The 25701-nt window shown below is 39.9% G+C and overlaps 3 protein-coding genes and 1 long non-coding RNA gene across 4 annotated transcripts; 1 reads left to right on the forward strand and 3 right to left on the reverse strand.

The window, feature by feature from the left end:
• Positions 1 to 4588: 4588 nt before the first annotated feature.
• Positions 4589 to 5941, reverse strand: LOC141634405 (uncharacterized). Its single transcript, XR_012539124.1, has 2 exons — positions 5876 to 5941; positions 4589 to 5787 (listed from the first exon to the last, which is right to left on the reverse strand). It is a non-coding gene; the product is annotated as an uncharacterized LOC141634405 (long non-coding RNA).
• A 942-nt stretch (positions 5942 to 6883) lies between these two features.
• Positions 6884 to 7750, forward strand: LOC141627844 (uncharacterized). The gene has a single exon (XM_074441055.1). The coding sequence runs from the start codon at positions 6884 to 6886 to the stop codon at positions 7748 to 7750; it is 867 nt and encodes a 288-aa protein (XP_074297156.1).
• A 7936-nt stretch (positions 7751 to 15686) lies between these two features.
• LOC141627845 (uncharacterized) lies at positions 15687 to 16130 on the reverse strand. The gene has a single exon (XM_074441056.1). It carries the CDS (start codon positions 16128 to 16130, stop codon positions 15687 to 15689), a length of 444 nt encoding a protein of 147 aa, XP_074297157.1.
• A 509-nt stretch (positions 16131 to 16639) lies between these two features.
• LOC141627846 (uncharacterized) lies at positions 16640 to 17173 on the reverse strand. The gene has a single exon (XM_074441057.1). The coding sequence runs from the start codon at positions 17171 to 17173 to the stop codon at positions 16640 to 16642; it is 534 nt and encodes a 177-aa protein (XP_074297158.1).
• Positions 17174 to 25701: the final 8528 nt, after the last annotated feature.

Here is a 25701-nt window from a genome sequence, read left to right on the forward strand (position 1 = left end):
GCCAAGATACCGGTTCGATTATCTTCCCTACCTCGTGGTATAGACTCGAGTTACAAAGTGACTATTGACGGGACTAAGAACTTATGCCTGTCTTTGATATATTGCCCTTTCTTGTTTGATGATTCTATGAATCATAGAAGGTGAGATGCAAGCCGGCTATGGTTGATAGAGTTTGGATTACAATTTGTTATATGTTTCACATGTTAGTTTAGTTTGATCAGTTTAGGGCTCATATGTTAGAATAATTGATAAGTGAATTATTTATTATCTTGTTTACATGTTTTACTACATGTACATTAATTTTGACGATTCGTGGCTGGGAGGACTCGAAGTTACTCCCCACTGAATTGTGGCATTCGTGTTTGTATAAAATGCGATTGACAGGTTGTTGATTCTTTGTTGGGGTCACAGACGAGCTAGTGAGCAAGGAACCTTGGACCTAGTTTGGCTATTCTTTTAGTAAACCTTTTCTACTTTGGTTTTGTATATAATTTGAAGGGACATATGTCTCCCTTTTCTATGTTGGTTTGTATCCTTATATTTCCGCGTCTTTAGTTATGTATGTAAATTAGTTTATCAGCTTTTGCAGGGTTTTTGACACTCTTCTTGAGTTGGATTGGTTGTGAATGGTTTAGGAAGAACCTTTTTTGAAATTGCAGGTTTTTGACTAGTTGAACCATTTACAAACATATCCTACCAGTTTTTCTGTAGAATTTACGTAATTATTTATTTAAGGCTAGATTTAAGGGTGTCACACTTATAGCCCAAAATTGGGTGGTCCTTGTGAGACGGACTTGATGAGATCACCGTAATGATGGAGATTGAGATATTTCTCTTAATGAATCTATATCCCTTTATTTGGGTGGTCCTATTGAGAAGGACTTGATGGATTCACCGCAATGTTGAAAGGTTGAGCCTTAGAGCTTTTAATGAATCTATATCCCTTTATTTGGGTGGTCTTATTGAGAAGGACCTGATGGATTCACCGCTATGTTGAGAGGTTGAGCCTTAGAGCTCTTAATGATTCTATAGCTCATGCGTGAGTGGTTTATATAGAGATATACTTGTTAGAATCACCTACGTGAGTGTGAAGGATTGGCCTCCTTCTATGAGAGACTAGGCTATCTCTCTAGAGCACTCGTGAGAATCCCAAGGTTCATTTGGCCATAAAATTGTTGAATTGTATCGCGGAACTCGTCTGGAACTTAAGGTGAGATATGTGTTTGGAATTTACCCCGGAGTCTAAGAGTTCAAGATTCGTTCACTCTCTAGGTGATGAAAGAATTGTTCCATTTCACTATGTGTTAATTCAAATCGAAAGATATTAATGCTTAAGTATCAATCCTTATTAATATGCTCAGAATTTTGTCTATCATTTGCATTAGTGGGGGATTGTTGGAAGTAATGCAAAAGGCTAGTAATGTTGTCTAGATACATTGCATTGTAGAGAAGCTTTACATTACCTCGTAAGAGAATCTCTCCACTCTCACCACTAAATGCATGTTTATAGCCTCATTAATTCCATGTTTATGGTAGTGGTTATGCCTCTTTATAGTGCTAATTAATCACTATAAATATGAGAAGTATGTAGTCATTTGAGAAACACATCTTCCATATATCTCTACTACTTCTCTATGATAATTTTGAGCATACCATATGAGTTCCAACTCCTAATGGTTGAGTACACAACTTTTAGGAGTGTTGTGTGACCTTGGGAGACGACGCCTATATCGATTTGTACCGTAGTCGGGGCGATTTCGTTTCTCATTCAGTGGCCTCCATACCACGACACAACAACAAATATTCTCTAATTATATCTTCGCCCCTATAGTGATACTATATTTTCCAACACGAAGCAATCGTCCAAATTGTTGTACTCACGCTCCCTCCGTGTATTGGGTTTTTGGGTTTCTTTATCTCAACTTGTCGGTAGATCATGACTTTACTCCTTGGAATGTCGTAACTTCAAATCCATACATGTAACCTTATTATAAAAAGTTATGATTAACAAAGTTTAGAAATGTGACATAACAAAAATAGAATTCTGCACTAATAAGCAACTCTCACAATTTATTGCATGAGAAAAATGGAGAGGGAGCAATCTCACCTTTATCTACAGTAGTAAGTAGATCTAACCAAACCACAAAATCTAGATGAAGCTATATTAGATCAATATATAAACAGAATCAAAAGGAGTAAGTTACTTCACCTTTATGTAGCATTGAACTCCTTTTATAAACTCCTAATTGTAACAAGCTGAATATAACAAAAAAAATAAATGACTAAAAGTCACATGAGTGTATCATTATTGCTAGAAAAAGAACTCATTAAAAATGAATTGAATTTGAATGTTTAACTAAGAAGAAAGTAGAACATAAGACTTGGTAGCCATCAAGCATATGATCCAAGGAATGAATTGTTGCGCATGCTATACTTCTGTGTTCATTTGCCAACAAATTATTGCCCATTTTGACAATCCAACATTACAACATTTTGCCTTGGATCCAAATTCATGAAACGCATGGCACTGCTGAGCAAACAGAATCAAATATTATAAATAATGAATCACTTCCAATATCTGGCATTGTTTACTATTCTTATTACACCATGTTTTCCCGAATGTATGTTCATTTTACCTAGACGCATTACTTGAATCACACTTAATGGTAGACCCAGAAATGCCATTAAGAGACATCAATTATTAACAACCAAGTAATCATATAAGTGACGAGAAAAAAAGAGAACTGAAAATGAAATTAACAAAAATTAAAATTAGGGTTTGAGTAATTGGAGATTTCAGTCAAAGAACCCAAAGAATCAATCCATTAAAACTTACAATTAGAGAAAACGACTAGTAATTTACTGCTAATAAGTCAAATAGAGATTATGTAACTCACCGATCTGATTTTAACAATAAAAGTTGAGATCTGAGATGTGGGGAAAACCCTTGTAATTGATTGAACTCACTACTACAAAATATCAAATAGGCATCACTTAATATGCATTAGATTTTTTAAAAAATTCGATGTATAAATTTATACATCAGTTATTTCGAAAAAACTGATGTCTATATGCTTATATAGATATGGGACTTTACAAGAACCCATGCCTATTTAAAATGAACTTATATATTATTTTTAATTTATAATGTATACATCAAATTAATAAAAAAACCGATGCATAGCTAAAAAATACTTGGCACAAGTCCCTGAGTAAGTTGGCGCCCATATTGTCCACATCGACAGATTTTATTTTAATTATACTCCATTATTTTCAAAACCCCATCTTCTCCACCGCAAAACCCAATTTCGCAATTTCCTTCTTACTCCATCGCTGCTCCTACCGTCACCGGTCATCATCACTGCTGCTCTAACTCGGCTGCTCCTTTATCCGGTACCTGTCATCTCCTCTAAATCGTATTCATCTTAATTTATGGTTTTTTATTTCTGATTGGATTTTGATCTTTTATTTCATTTTTTCTGTTGTGCACTTCAATGTTTTTTTGGGTTCATTGCTTAGTTCTGCAACTCTCCATTGATTGCTAAATACAACTAAAATCTAGTATCAAATTGAGTGAGGAAAATTAGGGTTAACTCTAATGTTAATCAATTTTTTAGTTCAATACTTAGTTTTCCTATTGTTAATTTAGGGGTTTGTCTTAATTTAGGGGTTTCTTGTTGTTATTTAAGTGTTGTTGCTGCTGTTGTTCATTATTGTAGGTCTCTTCTCATTTTTATAATTGGTTAAAAGAAATAAAGAGTAAGCGATTGTTCATTTTTATGTTTTAATTCATAATGGCCAATACATTTTGATGGTGTTGCAATACATTACTTGTAATCAACTGCAACACCTTAATGTCGAGAAGGCAACACTTTATTTCGTACTGCAATTTTTTTAATATGCATTTTGTAGAATACAATTTGTCAAACTTTCTCATTTCATTAAAAAGTAAACAATCAATATTCCGAATTTAATAATACATGAGCTAAAAGCGGTTCGAACTTGTACAAAAAGCTTAAGAATACAGTGTTCATCTAGTGATCAATATTCAGTAGGCTGCTTTTTAAAACATAGCAGAGTATGAAACAATAAAATTGGGCATCTCAGGTGGTTCTTAGAAGGAGAGTCTGGTTCTCAGGCTTAAGATTGACCATCAGATTTTGTTGCTTCAATATAATCTTGAACAACGTCAATGTTGTCAATCGATGACTTGAAAACAGCAAATAACCAGAGCAACGTGTTTCTTAGCTACTTCGAATTGAATAAAGTTTTAGCCTGCTGAAGATCATAATATATTCAAAACTTTTCTTCGTACATTCATGAGAAAATTGAGGACAAAGAGATTAGTAACTCGGTACTACAAGAAACACGCGTTTTTGAGACCGCCTAAAGCGATCTCAAACATTATAAAGAAGGTCTCAAAACCGTTTTTGAGACCGCTTTTTTGATTTTGAGACCGATAAGTGACGGTCCGAAAATCTGGTAACAAATTCCACTTTTTGGAACCGATTGGTAAGCGGTCGCAAATTTGCAACCAACAAATGCGGTCTCAAAATCTTACCGTGGACGCTAATTTGCGACTGTCTTCGGTCCTAATCACTTCTCCAAAAATCAATTTCAAAGTGGGTTTGAGACTCTTTTGTCGGTCTGAAAAATGAATAACGGTCTCTATTTTGTGTGATACGTTACTATAGCTGCCATTTTTTCTATTACCACTAATCAAATTAAACCATGCACAAAATCAATATCTAACTATCAACGGAAGTGATTAATGAAATTTCAATCGAAAAGTCTTATATATTATAACTAAACCCAAGTAATCCATACACTTAGATACTACTCCATATACTTGGCAACCAATCCATTACTCAAACATCATATAAGTCTACTAATCAAACACTTGAACACATCGTTAACGTCTAATAACTTCTAACGCACTTGCATTGTAGCACCTTCATTACCACCAAACGTATCCTCATCGGGGTTAGGACGGGGAGAATTGTTGTGGCAAATAAGTTCGTGTTGCATTAGTAGAAAACGTTCCTCCATTGTCTTCATTACATCTTCTCTTTGTGCTTCCAATCTTTGCTCAAAGAGTAAGCGGTCATCTTCATGCGCTTTCTATAATTCTTCACTCACTTTCTCTAATTGTTCACGCGCCTTCTCCGATTGTTTTACTCTTTCCTCTAATTGCCTCGCCACTCCGGGACAATAGGAAGTAGCAGCCATAGATGTCAGACAATAGGAAGTAGCAGCCATAGATGTGAGTTTGTTTCTGGACATCTGGCTACTAGCTGAAACAAATCACCTTCTCCCAATTGAAACAATCCTGTAATTAAGAATACAAGTAAAAATTAGTCAAGTGTACAAGCCAATTGAAGTATGTAGTTAGTAGGTTAGAGGATCTGGTGCATTAGTGTAAAATAACTGACAACAATAATTCCCAAACATTCCAATTATCATACTAATTCATGCTGCTATATACTCCAATAACAAAACTGACTAAAAAGGGTAAAATAATCCACTCACAGAAACATTGAAAAAGTAAACAAATTGGCATCATTAGAGGGTCAATTTCAGATGACAAATAATAAAAGCTTCAGCTAAAATCAGTCAAAACATGATCGGATCAATCAAGCTCTTTTTAAGAGCAAAAAAGTGCATCTTCTTCAAAATTAGCAGATACCCACTTCAGTAAAAAAAACCTCAGTTACACAACCATTTCAGGATACACCAGGATGATGCCATTTTCTTCATCTTCTTCAAACATCCAGTTTCTTCACCAAACTATGAGTACAACACAATTGAGTAAAAATGGTAATGCAATTAAGAAAAAGACGGAGGAAGAAGGTAATGCAATTGAAACAATACATACGCCAAAGTTCTTGGACCACCTATCTCGTACAGATTGAGGAGTCTTTGTCCAATTCATGTATGGTACAGATTGAGGATTACTCATTCAATTTATAAGAATAAATCATTATAAGGTAAAAAAATTTAGCTGTCATAAAATTTTATCGCCATAATAAGGTGGCACTGATCTGCCTTTGTAATTTCTGCATCAAAGATGGATAAAATTTAAGACAATAATGCACCTTAAACTATAGACAACGTCACATAATTACAAGCTGAAAAACTTGAAACAATATGTTAGCATTCTAAAATTAGAATCCAGCATTCTTACACCTATTGCCTGTAATCACCTACGGTCAAGTACCAGAAAGAAGATAGACAAGCAAAACCGGCATGCTGCTTATGGTTTGTGTAGCCAAGAGATTGAGTAATGTAAACTTCAACAATATGGCTTCCAGCATTTCTTGTGGTGTCAAATTTCTCCAACAAATTCAATTTTAAAATAAAACAAACTACATAATATAAATACAAGAGTGTAATAGAAATGCTATCTTCAAGCCTTCTTTAAAACTCAATTTTCCATCTATAATTCAAACTGATATGATTCCGAGTAATACATAAAAGCATGGCTACCAATACTCTTAGAAACTCGTTTTCTTCATTTGGAAAAACTTCAACCAAAAGAAGATTATCAAAAACATAAACCAGAGAGCATGTGAGACAGAAATTTGGTTGTTGTACTTTTTAATTATTATGGAGTATTGTATTTTTGGTATGCGTTTTTTGTTTAAATGATATACAATTATTTATGGTATGAGTTTTGCGTTTATTTTTAGTTGTTATCAACCCATAGTGTAATAACTTGTTTGACATATTATGCTTGTGACTGTATGTTCTATAGGTTTATAATTTTAATTTTTAGGTTAGTTCTCTTGAAGTATTAAGTTAAATCTTTGTGGAAATATTATTAGATTGTAGTCTTTATAACGGAATAGTGATCTTGTGAGTAGGTAATTAACGGAAATTTTGAATGGATCATGAATGGATGATTATTGATCGCTTGGACCCCAGATATATGAGAGGGGTGGATCAGTTTGTCAAACATGCTATTAATCATTCAGACAACCTTAATGAAATTTATTGCCCATGTGTTAAATGTGGGAATAATGTGCTTGTTGATGTTGGAGATTTAAGAAATCACCTCTTATGTAATGGAATTGATAAAGGTTACACAAGGTGGATTTGGCATGGAGAGGATGTGTTGCCTAATAACTGTAGGGATTCAGCGGATGATGGAGGAAAATTTCAGGGGGAATATTTTGATGTAGTTTGCGAAGATCGAGTAGATGATATGATTAATGATTTCAAAGAATGCACAGAAGACCCACATGTGTTTGATACCTTAGCAAGTGATGCATTGAAACCCGTCTATTTTGGTTCTAAATTCACACGTTTATCTGCAACTTTAAAATTGTATAACCTAAAGGCGAAAAATGGTTGGAGTGATAAAAGTTTCACAGATTTGCTTCACTTGTTGAGTGAAATACTTCCTGATGGCAATGAACTCCCGAAGAGTACTTATGAAGCTAAGAAAATTTTGTGTCCAATGGGACTTAACTATGTGAAGATACATGCATGTCCGAATGACTGTATTTTGTATCGAAAAGATTACAAAGATCTAAACCAATGTCCAAAGTGTGGGGCTGCACGCTACAAATATAAGAAAACAGATTCCGAAAAGAATAAAGGAACCCCATGTAAAATGTTGTGGTATCTTCCCATCATACCAAGATTTAAGCGACTTTTTTCAAATATTAAAGATGCTCAGAACTTGGTATGGCATGCTGAAGGCAGAGTTCAAGATGACAAAATTCGTCATCCAGCTGACTCCACATAATGGAAAACAATTGATTTTTTGTTTCCTAAATTTGGATCTGATGCTAGAAGTCTAAGGCTTGGATTATGTACTGATGGAATGAATCCATTTGGTAATCTAAGTAGCCAATGGAGCACATGGCCGGTTTTGCTAACGGTTTATAATCTGCCACCTTGGTTGTGTATGAAGCGCAAATATATGATGTTGTCACTGCTGATTTCGGGACCTAAGAAACCTGGCAATGATATAGACGTTTACCTAGAACCTTTGATTGATGATTTGAAGTTACTATGGGATGAAGGGGTTGAGGTGTATGATTCTTATCGTGGTGAGACATTTCAACTATATGCCATGATATTTTGTACCATCAATGATTTCCCGGCTTATGGCAACTTATCTGGTTATCCCGTGAAATGAGCTAAAGCATGTCCAATTTGTGAGGAGGATACGATTTCAGATCGTTTAGTTCATGGTGGAAAGAATGTGTATCTTACTGGCCGAAGATTTCTCCGCCGATCTCACCCGTATAGAAGAAAAAGTAAACCTTTTAATGGAAAACCAGAACATAGAGAAGCTCCAAAGATTTTAACTGGAAAAGAAGTTTATGAAAAAGTTAAATATATCAGAAATTCATTTGGGAAACCATACAAGCGGCCAAGTCCGGATACTTTGTACAAAAAGAAATCCATCTTCTTGGACTTACCATACTGGCAACACTTGTCTGTGAGACATTGTATAGATGTCATGCACGTGGAGAAAAATGTATGCGATAGTTTGATTGGCACACTTCTTAATATTCCTGGTAAAACTAAGGATGGTATCAAAGCTAGGGAAGACCTAGTGTCACAGAAAATTCGACCTGAACTAGCACCACAAATCAGAGGTTCAAGAACTTACCTACCTCCAGCATGTTTCACATTATCGCGACAGGAGAAAAAAAGTGTTTGTGAGTGTCTGCATGGTATGAAGGTGCCACAAGGATATTCATCCAACATTAAAAATCTTGTCTCACTGAAGGAGTTAAAATTGGTGGGTTTGAAATCCCATGATTGCCATAATCTAATGGAACAATTACTTCCGGTAGCTCTTCGTGGAGTTTTGCCAAAACATGTTCGACAAGCTATTATAAGGCTTTGCTATTTTTTCAATGCAGTATATAGCAAAGTGGTTGACTCTGATACTTTGAATGCATTACAACGAGAGGTTGTTATTACTTTGTGTCAGCTTGAGATGTTTTTTCCTCCATCTTTTTTTGACATAATGGTGCATCTTGTTGTTCATTTGGTAAGAGAAATTAAAATTTATGGACCAGTATTTCTAAGAAATATGTATCCATTTGAGTGGTATATGAAAACCTTAGGAGCTTATGTGAGAAACATGAATCGACCAGAAGGTTGTATGATTCAAGGGTATGTGGCAGAGGAGGCACAAGACTTTGCTAATGATTACATGTCAAATGTTGAATCCATCGGCTTTCCAACTTCTCGACACGAAGGGAGAATAGATGGAAAAGGAACAGTTGGCAAAAAAGTAATCATGATTAATCGTGAAATACTTGATCAAGCACATCTTTATATCCTCCAACACATGGTTGATGTTCATCCATTTATAGAGGGCCATCAAAACCTTCCTAGAGAACTAAATCCTTCTAAAGGAGAGCGATGGATAACAATGGAGCATAATCGTTCGTTTATCAAATGGTTCACGGATAAAGTTGATGTTCAGTTGGAAAATAATCGTGGAGAAGTTTCTGAGAATGTAAGGTGGTTAGCCCATGGACCAATGATGCATGTCTTGTCTTATCAAGGGTATGACATCAATGGGTATTCCTTTTATACAAAATTTCAAGATGATAGAAGTACTGACCAAAATAGTGGATTGGCTTTGATGGCTACGTCGATGAGTGTTGCTAGTGCTAAAGATAATAACCCTGCTTATGATACTATGTCATATTTTGGAGTCATTAATGAAATCTGGGGGCTAGACTATGTTCAGTTCAGGATTCCTGTTTTTCGTTGTAAGTGGGTTGATCGTAGAGGAATTCACATTGATGAGATGGGGTTCACATTGGTAGATTTAAAACGTGAAGGTGTGGACCATGGAAAAACGCTCCACTCAAATGCTTTTTCAAAATATTTTTAATTTTAAAAGAGTCGCCACTAAATTTTTAAATGGAATTTAGAAACCAATTTTAGAGATTTGAATTCGTGTGACTTTACGTGTTAGGAAGTTAATTTAATTTCATTAAAATAACACCCAACCCCGCCCGTTGCAATAACGGTCTCTACTAGGTGAAAGATGGCTATTTCGGAAAGATAACACATGCGTATGCAACCATTGAATTTAAATCCTATCATGCGAATTTCATTCTAAGTCGTTTAAAATGCATTTAACTTCGTCGAAGTGGTTTAGCATGTGAGGTTCATTGATTAAACTAGAAAAACACATCCAAAGAGAGGGATAGGAAGGCTTACGCTTAGCATAAGATGTATTAACAAACATTAGTGGTTAGCTCATACATACAATATAAATTATGAATAATGTGAATTAAAATCTAAAACATAAACTAATTAAACTAAGGATTAATCAAACAAAGTCAAACAAGGAAGCAAATTAAAACACAAAACTTGGACAAACCCGTGCACTGCACGGATCTGAAATTTTCGAAATATGTCAGAATTCACCCGTGCACTGCGCGGGTTTTGAATTAATACATTGCTAATTACAAAATAAATACTAAATCAATGCAATAAATTACGAAAATCTACCTAAATTAAAATTACAAATTATAGGTCTGGAAAATCATAAAAAATCAATTTTTATATGGTTAAAAATAAATACACATAAATTAAAAAAACTCGATTTATTAAATTGCCCTATTCCAACACGAGGATATGTAAATGAGACGGGGTGCACGACCGACCGATATGGCGGATTTCTTTCCCATCTCAAGTCAACGCGGGTGCCGGAATGGTACTTTAACTCATACTCAAACTATTCTAGTTTCGATATTGGTTAGACGATGTTAGACAATGGTTAGTAAATAAACAATAAAAAACGAAATAAAAAGGAGAGAAGGGAGTTTTAATGCACCCTCAACCTACATGTATCGTTGACACCGTCTTGGGTCGTAATCAATCGTAGATTTTATCTCGAGGGGCCGTCGTCGACGAAGACAATTGAAATTGAATTTTGAAATCACGAAACAAACACGTTCAAAAGGCAGACTTGAGCAGCGATTTTCAATCGCTCACCACGACTTCGTTTCTCAACGATTTTTCAAACCGAAAGATGTTTTGGAAACTAGAAAGACTAAATTTTGTGAATATGGAAACAAACCAGAAGCTTTAATGGGATTTTTGCACGAGAATCAAGGCTAAAGACCACGACAGAAACTCAAAAACACGATTTGTGTCCCTGTTTTCGAGCGGCTGTCACGGCTTTAGTTTAGGGTTTTTTTGGACGATTGATGGTTCTTATTTGCAGTATGTTGTGAGGATAACTTAGTGGAATGAATGTATGGTGAAGGGGGGGTATTTATAAGGAGTTTCGAAGGGTAAAAGTAGGGCAACAAGCAGTCGGCCTGTTTCGCATAGCTGCTGTCCATCAGCTAATTCGTGGGGTTTTTAGGGATTGTATGGGGGTTTTCTTGGTGGTTAAGCTAAGGTAATATGGGTAGGATACTAGGTTATGGTGTAGGGTTAATGGGCACGGGTTTGGTAGCTGTTTGGAGCGGGTTTTGGGCTCGGGATTGAGCACGCAAAACAGGAGGCCTGCTTGTGTTGCGGGCTGTTTGTGGAGTATTTGGGACGGGAATTGGATGGGTTTTGTGGTGTTCTAGGTGCTGGGTTGTTGTGGGTAATGTGGAGCACGGGTGGGTGGTGATGGGTTGCGGGTTTGGACCAAGTTTGAGTCGGTTTAGAAGGGCTTTCGATGGGCTATACAAACACGGGTAAAGGAAGGAATTGGGCTGTGTTGGGGAGTGTTTAGGACGATATTTGGGTGTGGATATGGGGGTTCGAACTGGGGTTGAATGGGTAGAGGCCTAGGTTGGTTAGTGTACTCGAGATTCGTGCCAACTCGTAAAGAAAACGGGCCCAAAAACCGAGCTAAAATCGAGCTCCAAAACGCGTGGTTGAAACGAGTTTTAAATTTTCAAATTCGGTTTTTCAAATCAAATAGCACATTTAAAATGAATGATTTTTCAAATCAAAAAATATATATTTTATTTTCAATAAAATAAATTTAAGGAAATGAATTCAAATTAAAACAATAAAATGAATTCACTTAAAAAAGCTTTAATTTAAATATCATTTAAATTAATAAAATACTCCATCGACAACGCTCATTCCACATCGTAAAACGAGCCCAAATAATGACAATGACAACTGAAGAATACATGTGTCCTATCATCATCGGGTGTTTGTCGGGCTTTCTATAAATTCCAATATCGACAGATATGGGTATCTACAGAGCCCCCACTTTGACTGAGGCTTGGACAGGGCGAAAGTCAAAGTATACCCCAGGTCCCTCTCGACCTGAGGATTCTGCAGGTCGTTTAGAGTCCATTAGACTTGCGTATGTAAGCTCGCCAGCCATAAGAAGAGATCATACCTGAAACTTCGTCGGGGATTGACTCTTGCTTCTGTTGTGTCAAATTATCATCGTTAGTCATCAACCCATAAATTGCATATATGGTGGGTTGAGCCTTATCCTCGGGCGCCTACGTATCCGTTTCTGACGGAATCAAACCCGCGTCGTAGTTCGGCTCGATGGCCTGTAGCTTTCTGCTGCTTCGGCTCGGATGCCAATATCCCATTGTTCATGTGAGTAAAGACAAAACTTGCGCTTTGCTTATCAATTTCGTTGTTCTGCTAGGGAGAACGATTCACTGAAACTGACGTTTCTGTTGGGGAAATGTCATTTCCGTGGCATTCTGCTGTCGATCTTTGTTAGGAGGATGCCATCCTGTCTGTTTTGTGGTGGTCTCTGGAGCCGACGGCGACAGAGCCCCCAGTTGGAGCATATTCTGCAAATTTAATCATAATATATAGCACGCGATTCACGTAGCGACATTTCGATACTTGAAATGGTCATCGACCGAATTTTGATGGGTCTCTGGAGCCGACGGCGACAGAGCCCCCAGTTGAAAGAAAAGGAAAATGGGCTATCGACCCGCGGACATGAACATTGCTTAGAAAAGGTGGGTCATTGACCCGAACTTTGAATATCTTGAAAATGATTGTCCTCTTCGAGGCGAGAATTTATTTCAGTTTTCTGGATCCAAATGATTTTTCGAATCAACACATAATTTTATTTTCAACAAAATTAATTGCGAAAAAATTATTTCAAATTTCTGGAGTTAAATGATTTTTCAAATCAAAACACAATTTTATTTTCAAAAAAATAATCGCAGAAGTTTATTTCAAATTTCCGGAGTGAAAGCGACGGGTAGACACGACCTTTTGACGAAAAGACTCGGACTTTCTGACCCGTAACCAATGTGGGCGTAACCCAATAAAATCCGTAAGTGTGTACGGGATGTTAATTCAACACGGGACGCGCAGGGGATGAGATTGTAAATTAGTCACTTCGGTGCACGAACTATGACAAATTCCGCAAGAGAAATGAGCGAACAAAACCCGGGACGGATAGGGCCCACTTGGCGCGCTACACGGGCCCTACACGGCCAAAATAGAGGAGGTATGGGACTTGCTTTCTTATTTCAAAAAGTTACCAAACTTCCTAAAGCTAGTAGGCTTCCAAGTTTCCAAATTTCCTAGAAGATTTAGGTTTCCAAAACCTAAAGGAATTATACTTCCACAATTCCTCATCTCTTTTCATATATAAGGAAGGGCTAAGGGTTGAGATTTCCCACAATTTCTCAAACAGAAATCTCTCTGCTTAAAAGAATATCTTTCTTAGAAAAAACTAGTCATGAATTCCCTGTTTGGGACCATGAAGGGATGGGCGACAGAATTCAAGGGTTTAGAAATCCAAAATCTGAATGCGGCGAGAATTCAACAAATTATTTTCCTGAGGCAAGTCATGATTCAACCCGCATTTCTTAAAGAGTGCCTGAGAGTGTGGGATCCCGAGCATCATGTCTTTGCTTTTCCGGAGGGAGAAATCTGTCCCCTTCCTGAAGAATTTACCGTCTTGGGAGGATGGAGGACCACGCAAGAGCCTGTGGTTCCCGACTTTGTGTCCAACTGGACCCGAAAATACCGCGAATATCTAAACTTGTCGCGTGATAAAGCTCGTACCATCGTCGATGGTGGAAAGGTGGACCTGCTTGCGCTAGTGCATAGATTTCGGCGTGCGAATGACCCAGATATACCGATCATTTATCGCCGTCGCGCCTTTGGCCTCATTCTATTGCATCTTTATTGTTTCGAGGGGGCGATAGAAATTCCATCTTATCGCGGCCAAGCTAGACTAATCCGAGTCGTGGAGCAAATGGAGAATGGTGCTAATCCTGCATGGATTATACTAGCTGAGACTATTAAAAGCTTGGATGCACAAAAAGCCAATCCGGATGCTGTATTCATGGGATCAACCCGCCTACTGTAAGTTTGTCTTTCTTCTCTTTTTTCCTCTTTTTTCTCTTTTCTTCGTCTCTTTTTTTTTTGTCTCTTTTTCTCTTCTTTTTTCGTCCATTTTCTTTTTTTCTTCGTCTCTTTTTCTTTTTTTTCGTTTTTTTTTTTTCTTTTTTGACCTGCCTTTTTCTGGCTGTCTAACAGGTATGGCTCAGCGAGCGTCTTGGTTTGATTGATCCGCCGTTGAAACCAGAAGATTATCATGTCAGAAGTCTCACTAATCGGCGACGGCGCTACGATTCGAGCAAGGATCCGATTCGGCGAAATATCTTGATTAGCGGAACAGGGTCTCACATTCGCTGGTCCTTACCATGGCTTCATTTGAGCTCACTTACCGGGCTCGCAGATACTGATCATACACGGTATGTCACTTTGTTGGGCTTGGATCACCCTGTCTATTTTTACCCGGACCGAGTGCTTCGCCAATTCGGTCGTCAACAAATTGTCCCTGCGACGGAGGCTTCGCGAGGTCCTGCTTTTGTTATTTCTCAGGGTAGATGTCATACTTGGCTCCACGCGTGGCGCCGAAGGACCGTGTGGCGCATTCCCGAGCCACGCGAGTCTACTTGGGTTTCTCCTTCATATCTCAAATGGACTACAGAACCGGGCCTTAAAGCAAGGAAGAAACTACAGAAAGATGATGCCATTGATCGGGAGAAGCATGACAGGGGGTTAAAAAATCGACAATTCTTTACTGGGTCGATTCCGGGCCCGACTGAGACCGAGACTAGGCCTGACGAGAACCCTAGGGCTAAACCTGGTGCTCCTAGCGTGTGGGACCGACTGGGTACTACAAGTGGTGACGTTCCGACACTTGCAGAGAGACTTGGCCCTCGACCAAGCGTAAAAGAGAGATTGGGCCCGCGAGAAGACAGCGTGGTCCCCCGAAGAAACGGACAAGAAGTATGATGGGTGAGACATCGTCTCGTAGTGACGGGACACGCGACCCAACTAAAGATAGGTGGTAGTTACGACTCTATTATTTAGTATTACTATTATGCTTTTATTTGCTTTCCTGTTAGTTTGATTTGTAATGGGTGTCGCCCGGATTTATCAAAATAAAAGACACGTATTATTTATTAGAAATCCTCAGTTTCTGCATTGAATATTTCATTTTTATTGTCGTTGTACCCTTTTCAAGGGTTGCCTACGTATCTGCTTTTCAACAGAATCAAACCGAGGTCATAGTTCTCTCATAAAACATTTCAGGCAGTGGCAACAAATGCCAAACTTAAAACTTATTCAAATACATCACAATTCAAGTGTTATTTCATAACTTTGAGGGTGAGGTCTTAAGGATAGTACTTCTTCAACTGATCCAGTTCGTTGGATTCGAGAAATCATTTCCATCCAAATCATCAAACGTCCGCGCCTCCTGTGAGTATCTTCTTCACGAGATAAGGACCGGGCCAATTAGGCTTAAACTTCCCTCTTGGATCGACCGGTAATAGAGCCCTTACTGATTTGAGAACTAAATCGCCTTCATTAATTCCCCTGGGCTTCACCTTCTTGTTAAAAGCCCGCTCTATCCTTTTCTGATAGAGCTGAACATGATACAACGCATTCAAACGACGCTCATCAAGCAACACCAACGAATCATATCTGGCTTGGACCCAATCCGCTTCCGGGACCTGGCTTTCGAGCAAGATGCGTAGGGAGGGTACTTCCGATTCGATCGGTTGTCTTGCTTCCATCCCGTAAACTAGATAGTACGGGGTTGCCCCTGTGGTTTCGATGGATGTTCTATATCCCCACAACGCGAAGGGTATCTTCTCCGGCCACTCCTTGTAATTGTCAGACATCTTTCTCAATATAGTAGCCACCGTTTTGTTAGCGGCCTCCACTGCTCCATTTGTCTGAGGTCGATATGGGGATGACTTATGATGCTTGATTCTATACTTTTCAAGTATAACGGCTGTCTCAGCTTGAAAGTGAGTTCCATGATCACTGATGAACTCGTGCGGCACTCATTCGTCACAAATGATGTCATTCTGAATAAACTTGGCTACTTGCTTCGCATTTAGCACTTTGTAAGACTTGGCCTCTACCCACTTGGTAAAGTAATCAATAGCGACTAGGATATAACAATGCCTTCCTGTTCCAGAAGGGTTTACTTTTCCGATGATGTCGATTCCCCAGGTTGAGAAAGGCCAAGGTGACGTCATGGTGTATAGCATAGAAGGTGGTACATGTTGAATATTCGCAAATATTTGGCAATTGTGACAATGCCGGACATATCTGCGACAATCTGTCTCCATTGTTGTCCAATAGTATCCTAACCTCATGATCTTCCGAACTAGCATGTGGGAGTTCATATGCGGCCCACATTCCCCGTTGTGGACTTCTTCCATGACCTTTTCTGACGTTGTCTTGTCGACGCATCGCAACAGGACACCCCCGTCTTTGTCTTCTTATACAATTGTCCATCGTTAGTTTTAACGAATTGGGCGGATAACATTCGCAATGCACGCTTTCCACGTGTATCGAGGTCTGCAGGGTATTCTCCTGCTTCTTTGAATCTCACAATGGATGCATACCAAGGTTCGGCTTCGCTTTCCTCGGCATCATCGACAGCATTTACATAAGCTGGTGAAGACCTTCGTTCGACACACAATGGCATGCTATCCATATGATCAGGGATGTTTATCAATGCTGCCAGTTTTGACAGTGTGTCAGCGAACTGATTTTCCTCCCTTGGGAGGTACACATATCGCACCTCTTCGAAGAGTTTTTCTAGCTCTTCTATCTTAGCCCGGTAGGGTGCCAGGCTGCTACTTTTGATCTTCCATGACTCCGTCACTTGATTGATGACCAAGGAGGAATCCCCGTGTACTGTCAACTTCATGACTCCTAACTTGTTAGTGCTCTGCAAACCAAGTAGGCATGCTTCGTATTCCGCGGCGTTATTTGTGACGGCGAAGTCCAATTTGATCGAAACTGGTACGTGCTCTCCTCTCGGTGAAATGATAAGGATACCTATTCCGCATCCCATGTTATTCGAAGCCCCATCGAAATATAGATCCCATACATCATCTTCGACATGGACAATATCCTCATCCGGGAACGACCAAGTGTCAACAATGTCGCTTTCTTCGACGGATTATCGGCCAGAAATCGGCAACGACCTTTCCTTTTATCGCTTTCAGCGACACATATTTGAGATCGAATTCCGATAGCATGAGGGTCCATCTTGACATTCTGCCGTTTAGCACCGGTTTTTCAAACAAGTACTTGATGGGGTCTATTCTGGAATATATACTCACACTGTAGCTGAGCATATAGTGACGTAGCTTCTTCGTTGCCCAGACTAAAGCTAGGCATGTCTTTTCTAATGTTGTATACTTTGATTCATACTCCAAGAACTTTTTACTAAGGTAGTAAATTGCTCTTTCTTCTTTGTCAACGGTTTGTGCCAGCATTGCTCCCATCGCGGTATCTGTAACTGTTAAATACAGTGATAAAGGCGAGCCGGCTACAGGCGGACTGAGAACTGGCGGAGAAGATAACACTTCCTTTATCTTGTCAAACGCGGCTTGGCATTGGTCATCCCACATAATATGCTCCCGAACTTTCAATTTCTTAAAAATTGGTTCGCAGATCATAGTTAATTTTGAGACGAAACGGCTTATGTATTGCACTCGGCCTAAGAAACCTCGAATTTCTTTCTCGGTTTTAGGATGGGGCATTTCCATAATGGCTTTAATCTTTGATGGGTTGATTTCGATGCCACGGTGGCTAACGATATGACCCAAAAGCTTGCCAGAGGTGACCCCGAACGCGCACTTCTGTGGGTTTAATCTCATATTATACTTTCTCAACCTCTCGAAGAATTTTCGTAATGCCATTAAATGGTTATTACGTTCCTTCGATTTTACGATCATGTCATCGACGTAGACCTCTACTTCCTTATGAATCATATCATGCAACAACGTCGTTGCTGTTCTCTGGTAAGTCGCACCTGCATTTATTAATCCAAACGGCATCACTGTGTAGCAATAAGTGCCCCATGGTGTTGTGAAAGCAGTCTTGTGCTCTGCGATTTCCCTATCAATACCCGGCATATCTTTGTAGGACCAAGCAAATACATCTTTGAATTCATTCAACAATTCAACAAACCCCTTCCTTTCTGCGGGATCTAAGGTTGTTCCTATATTAAGCTCCTGAGGTTCTAAGGTAGTCCCCATATTAATGAACGGTATCTTCGATTCACAGAGCTTCTTTGGTCGTATTCTTCCAACCCTTTTACTAACTGGGGAGGCGGTTCCACCTCCTCCTCTTCTTCTTCTACCTGTCTATCCTCGACCTCATTCTCAACGTTATTAAAACAATCAATTGAATCGCAATATAAATGAGACAAGTCGTAAGCAAACTGATTCATCTTATTATTGATTTGAAATCTGCGCAAATTGCGTTAGCATTTGGGCCAACCGATCGAGGTCGGTGGCGAGATAGGAGCGATTCGGGACAGCCCCGAATACCAGCACTAGGGGAGGTACGGAAAAGGAAAGATCTGGGAAGGGGTATCTTCGACACCTAAAACCCTAGACTTAGCCTTAGGACTTATGTCAGACTCAGACTCGGACTCAGACTCAGACTCAGAATCGTCATCAGGCTTGAACATTTGCCCTTCTCCAATGGTCATCTTGAAAAGCGAACCCTTGTTGTCGGTCCATTTCATGGTTTTCCGCCATCCAGATGTATTCCTCTGAGGATCTACATCAGTAATGAGGGTAGATGGATCGAAACGATCACTCCTTATGATCATGTTTACCAAGACTTCGTTTGGTATTTCCGGCTTCTTTTCCTCTCCAAAGAGGAGACCCATAGCTTTCCCATCTTCGATCGGAACATACTCCTTCTTTATTCTAGCTACTGCCATAATGTCTTCGGGAATATAGAAATAATCACGGAATACTTCGATTCCGGGGACCAGCTTGTTGGCCTTTGAGTTGAACAATGGTTCGGGGAAGTCTAAACTCGACATTTCCTCCCCGGCTATCACAAAGTGGCCGTTTAGAGTTAGCAAGTACGGCCCCATCTTTATTTCTCGGTCTTCGATCGAGACTCTCTTTCTCAGGGAGTCTTCTTTAGTTGGCTCATACCCAAGCCCGTATCTTGTCCCCTTAGGCACTGGCGACTTCAATTGAAATGCATTTTCCCTTCGGGGGTACATGGAGTACCCGAAGTACTTTCCGGTCTTGAAGATTGTTTTACAAACACGGCTTCCCGTATATAAGTCCATATTCGGTGCCTCGAAAGTGGACTCAATTGCGTTTACTACCTCAAAACCACAAGACTCCAAGGCGGTATTATCAGTTTGCACTTCGGAAGTAACATCTCCTCCCATCACAATTATAGGAGTAGCATCGATGGTCACTACCTCTCCCTTGAGAGGGATTTTAATCTTGCGATGGAGGGTAGAAGACACGGCTCCAGCTGTGTGAATCCATGGTCTCCCGAGCAAAATGTTGATAGATGAGGCAACATCTATCACTTGGAAATTGACTTTGCGCTCCACCTTTCCCACATTCACGCTTAAAGTGACGAGTCCGGACACTTGACGCACTGTGCCATCGAAAGCCCGAACCGTTTGCGTAGTGGGTGCGAAGTCGCTTTTCTCGAATCCCAAAATGAAAGCGGTCCGTAGTGGGAGAACATTAACTGCAGACCCGTCATCGACCAGGGTCATTGGGAGTCTCTTATGACGGCATTCTACCGTGATGTACATAGCGAGACAATGTTGTGGCCCAAATGAGGGCAGGTCTTCATCAGAAAAAGTTACGGCATTAGTGAGCCGAGGTTGGTTTTGAGCAACAAATGAGACCACGTCATCTTGAGTAGTGTGCGGTGACACGGTCATATTCATTAAGGCTTGAAGCAGAGCTTGTCGGTGTTCAAACGAGCTCAACATTAACTCCCAGATGGAGATATCTGCCTTAGTCTTTTGTAACTGCTTGATGAGGGAGGCCTCTGAGGTCGACCCTTCACCAAGAGCCTGGACTGAGGTGGCCTCCTTGGTGGGTGTCTTACTTAGGCTGTTCTCCAAAGATAGAGATATGGTTTGCCTTCTCGACACGATAGGGACGTCCCGATCGAGTCAAATGATTAGATTCGAGGACATCTTTCCTCAATTTAGAAATTTCTGCCTGAGTTCGGGGAATAATCGCACCTTCGGTGAGATAGATATCGTCTTCATCGTCAGCCCAGACCCCATTAATTTCATTCTCGCTTCGGAGAATGTATGGTGTGCAATCGATAGCAAAATCCCCAATTCGAACTTCGTTCTTAGCTTGAGGGATATACTCAGAGCAGCTTACATAGACCTTCCCCATGAAAAACCCAGTGAGACGGCAGATGGGTTGGATTAAGTGAGATACATCGGTATTGTCTTCGACGAATACTGTATTGGCATGGTCGCCAAAAGGATTGTTCAGGTTGTTAGGTCGGACGGTGGGGATGGGGAGCGACCCATTCTCGATCATGTCTTGGATTTCATGTTTAAGACGGTAATAATTTTTGGTATCATGACCTTTTCCTTGATGATAACCACAGTAGGCGTTGGGCTTATACCATTTACCCTGTCGATCCGCAGGCGGGTCCGGAGTTGGACCAATTGGGTTCAGTTTCCCTTGGGCCGAGAGCCTTTGGAGGGCGTATGCATAGGTACACCCGATGTCAGTGAACGCTCTTGGCCCATGGCGTTGCGATCCCTTAGGAGCTCCTCCCAAAAGACCGATGGCTTGGATATGATTGGCAGAACTAGATGCCTTAGCTTTGGAAGAGGAGGCACCTTGATACCCTTTTGGCTTTTCAGCCTCAGCAGAACGAACGTCGTCCTCAATTTTTCTTCCGACTCGAATAAGGTTTTTGAATGAGCCGAAATGTTGATATTTGATAGCGTCACGGTAGACAGGTCGAAGATTTTTGATGAACTTATCTACTATTTCAGTCTCCTCTGGCCTTTTGGCCAACTTCACGCTTTCAAATAGCGCCGGTGGTTGAGGAATTCAGTAAATCCCTCCTTATCCTTCTATGTCATCACCTCGAGTGTGCGCACAGTAGTCTGAATCTCAGCATTATCAGCAAAGTGTTTGCAGAACTCCACCGCTATATCTTAGAAAGTGGGGAAATTCTTAAGCTCAAGGCTGTAGAACCACGCCTTCGGGTGTTCTCCTAGGGATTGAGCAAAAATGTGGGGCAACATCTCGGCGGTACCCCTTTCAAATAAGGTACTCCTTGTAGGAACGGATATGTTGTAATGGATCTTCCGTCCCTTTGAACTTTGGGATATCAGTTAGGACAAAATTGGTTGGTAGCTTGTCCTGGACCGGCATGTACCCTCTGGCATTCTCATAATGCACATTTTCCCCTCGGGATAGCTTCAACTGTTCCTCTATTAGTCGGAACCTCTTTTCGAATTCAGTTTCCAGGGGCGGTGGTATGGGAGCTTCCACCGCGATCTTGGCTTCCACAGCCGTCGAGCGTTCCATCATTGCGACCAAAGTGTCGTTAATGCCTTCAAAGGTGCCTCTGCGGTAGTCATACTTCTTGTTTGTAGCGGCCTTTCTACAATAAAATCCCGAGCGAGTATCAGTTATCGAATCAAAATCCCCTGCACAAACAGGCTCGACTCATAACAACATGACGGACTCTATGCGACTCGATATTGGGCTTAGACCCGGAGAGCGAGCAATTGGGCCCCCTCGGTTTAGGTCATACACGACTAGGGACGGTTTTTCAAACCTAAAAACTGGCTATAACTTGACATGGATCCTACGGACGAACTATTCTGGCTCGTTGGAACGGGTCCTAACCGTGATACACACGTGGCTTGGGTTTTAGACTCAACGTGATCATGAATCCGACATGACAAACCCGTGTTCAAACCAGACATGGCTCTTGGGCTTTGTGACAAACGCCCTAGGTGGCCTAGTGGGGACGTTTTGGTGGACTGACTTGGACCAAATGGTTGACTTTCATGACTCAGACCCAAAGATCGGTTTAGGTGACTCACTTGACAAGTGTTCTAACCAAACAAAGGCTCACTCGAGCCTAAGGGTGGACTAGCTCGTCTATATCGAGCAAGCAAAAGCCCAACTCGACTAACCCGACCCCACTGACTCAAACTCTATTCTAGGTTTGGGTTGGACCAGGATCTGATTCGTCGAAATTTGAAATCGAGAAGGATTGAATTGACTTTTAAAATGGGCAGCACTTCGGCTTGAAAGAAGGTTCAAAATTTCGAAATAGAGGGCCGAAATTTTCGAAAAGAAATGGACTTGAAAAAGAATCAAATTTTCGAAAGAAAAAGAAGATGGATTTGAAAATGCTATTTTGAAAACATGACCCGGGATTCACATAGCATGTAATCATTCGCATTTTAGGGATGCAATGCATGAACTAGACTCTTCTAAGTCTCGGTCAGTCCTCTAAAATGGGTCTATGCTAGTGAAACCGCTTTGTCGGGGAGTCCACATACCGTCATATGCCCGTAGCAATATGCCTCGTATGCAGCTGCCTACCTCCACGGAATCACCTTGATACTTAAATCGGACATAGTGGACATCAATATCCTCCCTTGGAATTAACCCAAGAGATTCTTTGGCCCGCCTAAAGTCTCGGGGGTTTATGCATGATTAACATAAAAAAAAATGTGACAACAATCCTAATAGCCATCTTACACTTTTCAAATTTCACTGTCCCCAGCGGAGTCGCCAAATTGTGGACCATGGAAAAACGCTCCACTCAAATGCTTTTTCAAAACATTTTTAATTTTAAAAGAGTCGCCACTAAATTTTTAAGTGGAATTTAGAAACCAATTTTAGAGATTTGAATTCGTGTGACTTTACGTGTTAGGAAGTTAATTTAATTTCATTAAAACAACACCCAACCCCGCCCGTTGCAATAACGGTCTCTACTAGGTGAAAGATGGCTATTTCGGAAAGATATCACATGCGTATGCAACCATTGAATTTAAATCCTATCATGCGAATTTCATTCTAAGTCGTTTAAAATGCATTTAACTTCGTCGAAGTGGTTTAGCATGTGAGGTTCATTGATTAAACTAGAAAAACACATCCAAAGAGAGGGATAGGAAGGCTTACGCTTAGCATAAGATGTATTAACAAACATTAGTGGTTAACTCATACATACAATATAAATTATGAATAATGTGAATTAAATTCTAAAACATAAACTAATTAAACTAAGGATTAATCAAACAAAGTCAAACAAGGAAGCAAATTAAAACACAAAACCTGGACAAACCCGTGCACTGCACGGATCTGAAATTTTCGAAATATGTCAGAATTGACCCGTGCACTGCGCGGGTTTTGAATTAATACATTGCTAATTACAAAATAAATACTAAATCAATGCAATAAATTACGAAAATCTACCTAAATTAAAATTACAAATTATAGGTCTGAAAAATCATAAAAAATCAATTTTTATATGGTTAAAAATAAATACACATAAATTAAATAAACTCGATTTATTAAATTGCCCTATTCCAACACGAGGATATGTAAATGAGACGGGGTGTACGACCGACCGATATGGCGGATTTATTTCCCATCTCAAGTCAACGCGGGTGCCGGAATGGTACTTTAACTCATACTCAAACTATTCTAGTTCGATATTGGTTAGACGATGTTAGACAATGGTTAGTAAATAAACAATAAAAAAACGAAATAAAAAGGAGAGAAGGGAGTTTTAATGCACCCTCAACCTACATGTATCTTTGACACCGTCTTGGGTCGTAATCGATCGTAGATTTTATCTCGAGGGGCCGTCGTCGACGAAGACAATTGAAATTGAATTTTGAAATCACGAAACAAACACGTTCAAAAGGCAGACTTGAGCAGCGATTTTCAATCGCTCACCACGACTTCGTTTCTCAACGATTTTTCAAACCGAAAGATTTTTTGGAAACTAGAAAGACTGAATTTTGTGAATATGGAAACAAACCAAAAGCTTTAATGGGATTTGTGTACGAGAATCAAGGCCAAAGACCACGACAGAAACTCAAAAACACGATTTGTGTCCCTATTTTCGAGCGGCTGTCACGGCTTTAGTTTAGGGTTTTTTTGGACGATTGATGGTTGTTATTTGCAGTATGTTGTGTGGAGAACTTAGAGGAATGAATGTATGGTGAAGGGGGGGTATTTATAAGGAGTTTCGAAGGGTAGAAGTAAGGCAACAAGCAGTCGGGCCTGTTTCGCATAGCTGCTGTCCATCAGCTAATTCGTGGGGTTTTTAGGGTTCGTATGGGGGTTTTCTTGGTGGTTAAGCTAAGGTAATATGGGTAGGATACTAGGGTATGGTGTAGGGTTAATAGACACGGGTTTGGTAGCTGTTTGGAGCGGGTTTTGGGCTCGGGATTGAGCACGCAAAACAGGGGGGGCTGCTTGTGTTGCGGGCTGTTTGTGGAGTATTTGGGACAGGAATTGGATGGGTTTTGTGGTGTTCTAGGTGCTGGGTTGTTGTGGGTAATGTGGATCACGGGTGGGTGGTGATGGGTTGCGGGTTTGGACCAAGTTTGAGTCGGTTTAGAAGGGCTTTCGATGGGCTATACAAACACGGGTAAAGGAAGGAATTGGGCTGTGTTGGGGAGTGTTTAGGACGAGATTTGGGTGTGGATATGGGGGTTCGAACTGGGGTTGAATGGGTAGAGGCCTAGGTTGGTTAGTGTACTCGAGATTCGTGCCAACTCGTAAAGAAAACGGGCCCAAAAACCGAGCTAAAATCGAGCTCCAAAACGCGTGGTTGAAACGAGTTTTAAATTTTCAAATTCGGTTTTTCAAATCAAATAGCACATTTAAAATGAATGATTTTTCAAATCAAAAAAAATATATTTTATTTTCAATAAAATAAAGTTAAGGAAATGAATTCAAATTAAAACAATAAAATGAATTCACTTAAAAAAGCTTTAATTTAAATATCATTTAAATTAATAAAATACTCCGTCGACAACGCTCATTCCACATCGTAAAACGAGCCCAAATAATGACAATGACAACTAAAGAATACGTGTGTCCTATCATCATCGGGTGTTTGTCGGGTTTTCTATAAATTCCAATATCGACAGATATGGGTATCTACAGAAGGATATCAAACAGAGCCATTTATAATGGCTAATCAGGCAAAGCAAGTATTTTATATTAAAGATCCGACTGATGAAAAGTGGTCCATTGTTCTTCATGGTAAAAAGAAGTTCATGGGTCAGGAAGGCATGGACGAAGTGGATGATGAGTTGCCTCCTTTTTCTTGTGGATTGCCTTTAGCCGTTGACGATGTAGATGATTTTTATCTACAAGATGATCATGCTGAAGGGTTATGGGTTGAACATCCAAAGACCAATATATAATACAC

The sequence above is a fragment of the Silene latifolia genome, chromosome Y (genome assembly GCF_048544455.1).
Source record: "Silene latifolia isolate original U9 population chromosome Y, ASM4854445v1, whole genome shotgun sequence".
In the NCBI taxonomy this organism is placed as follows: domain Eukaryota; kingdom Viridiplantae; phylum Streptophyta; class Magnoliopsida; order Caryophyllales; family Caryophyllaceae; genus Silene; species Silene latifolia.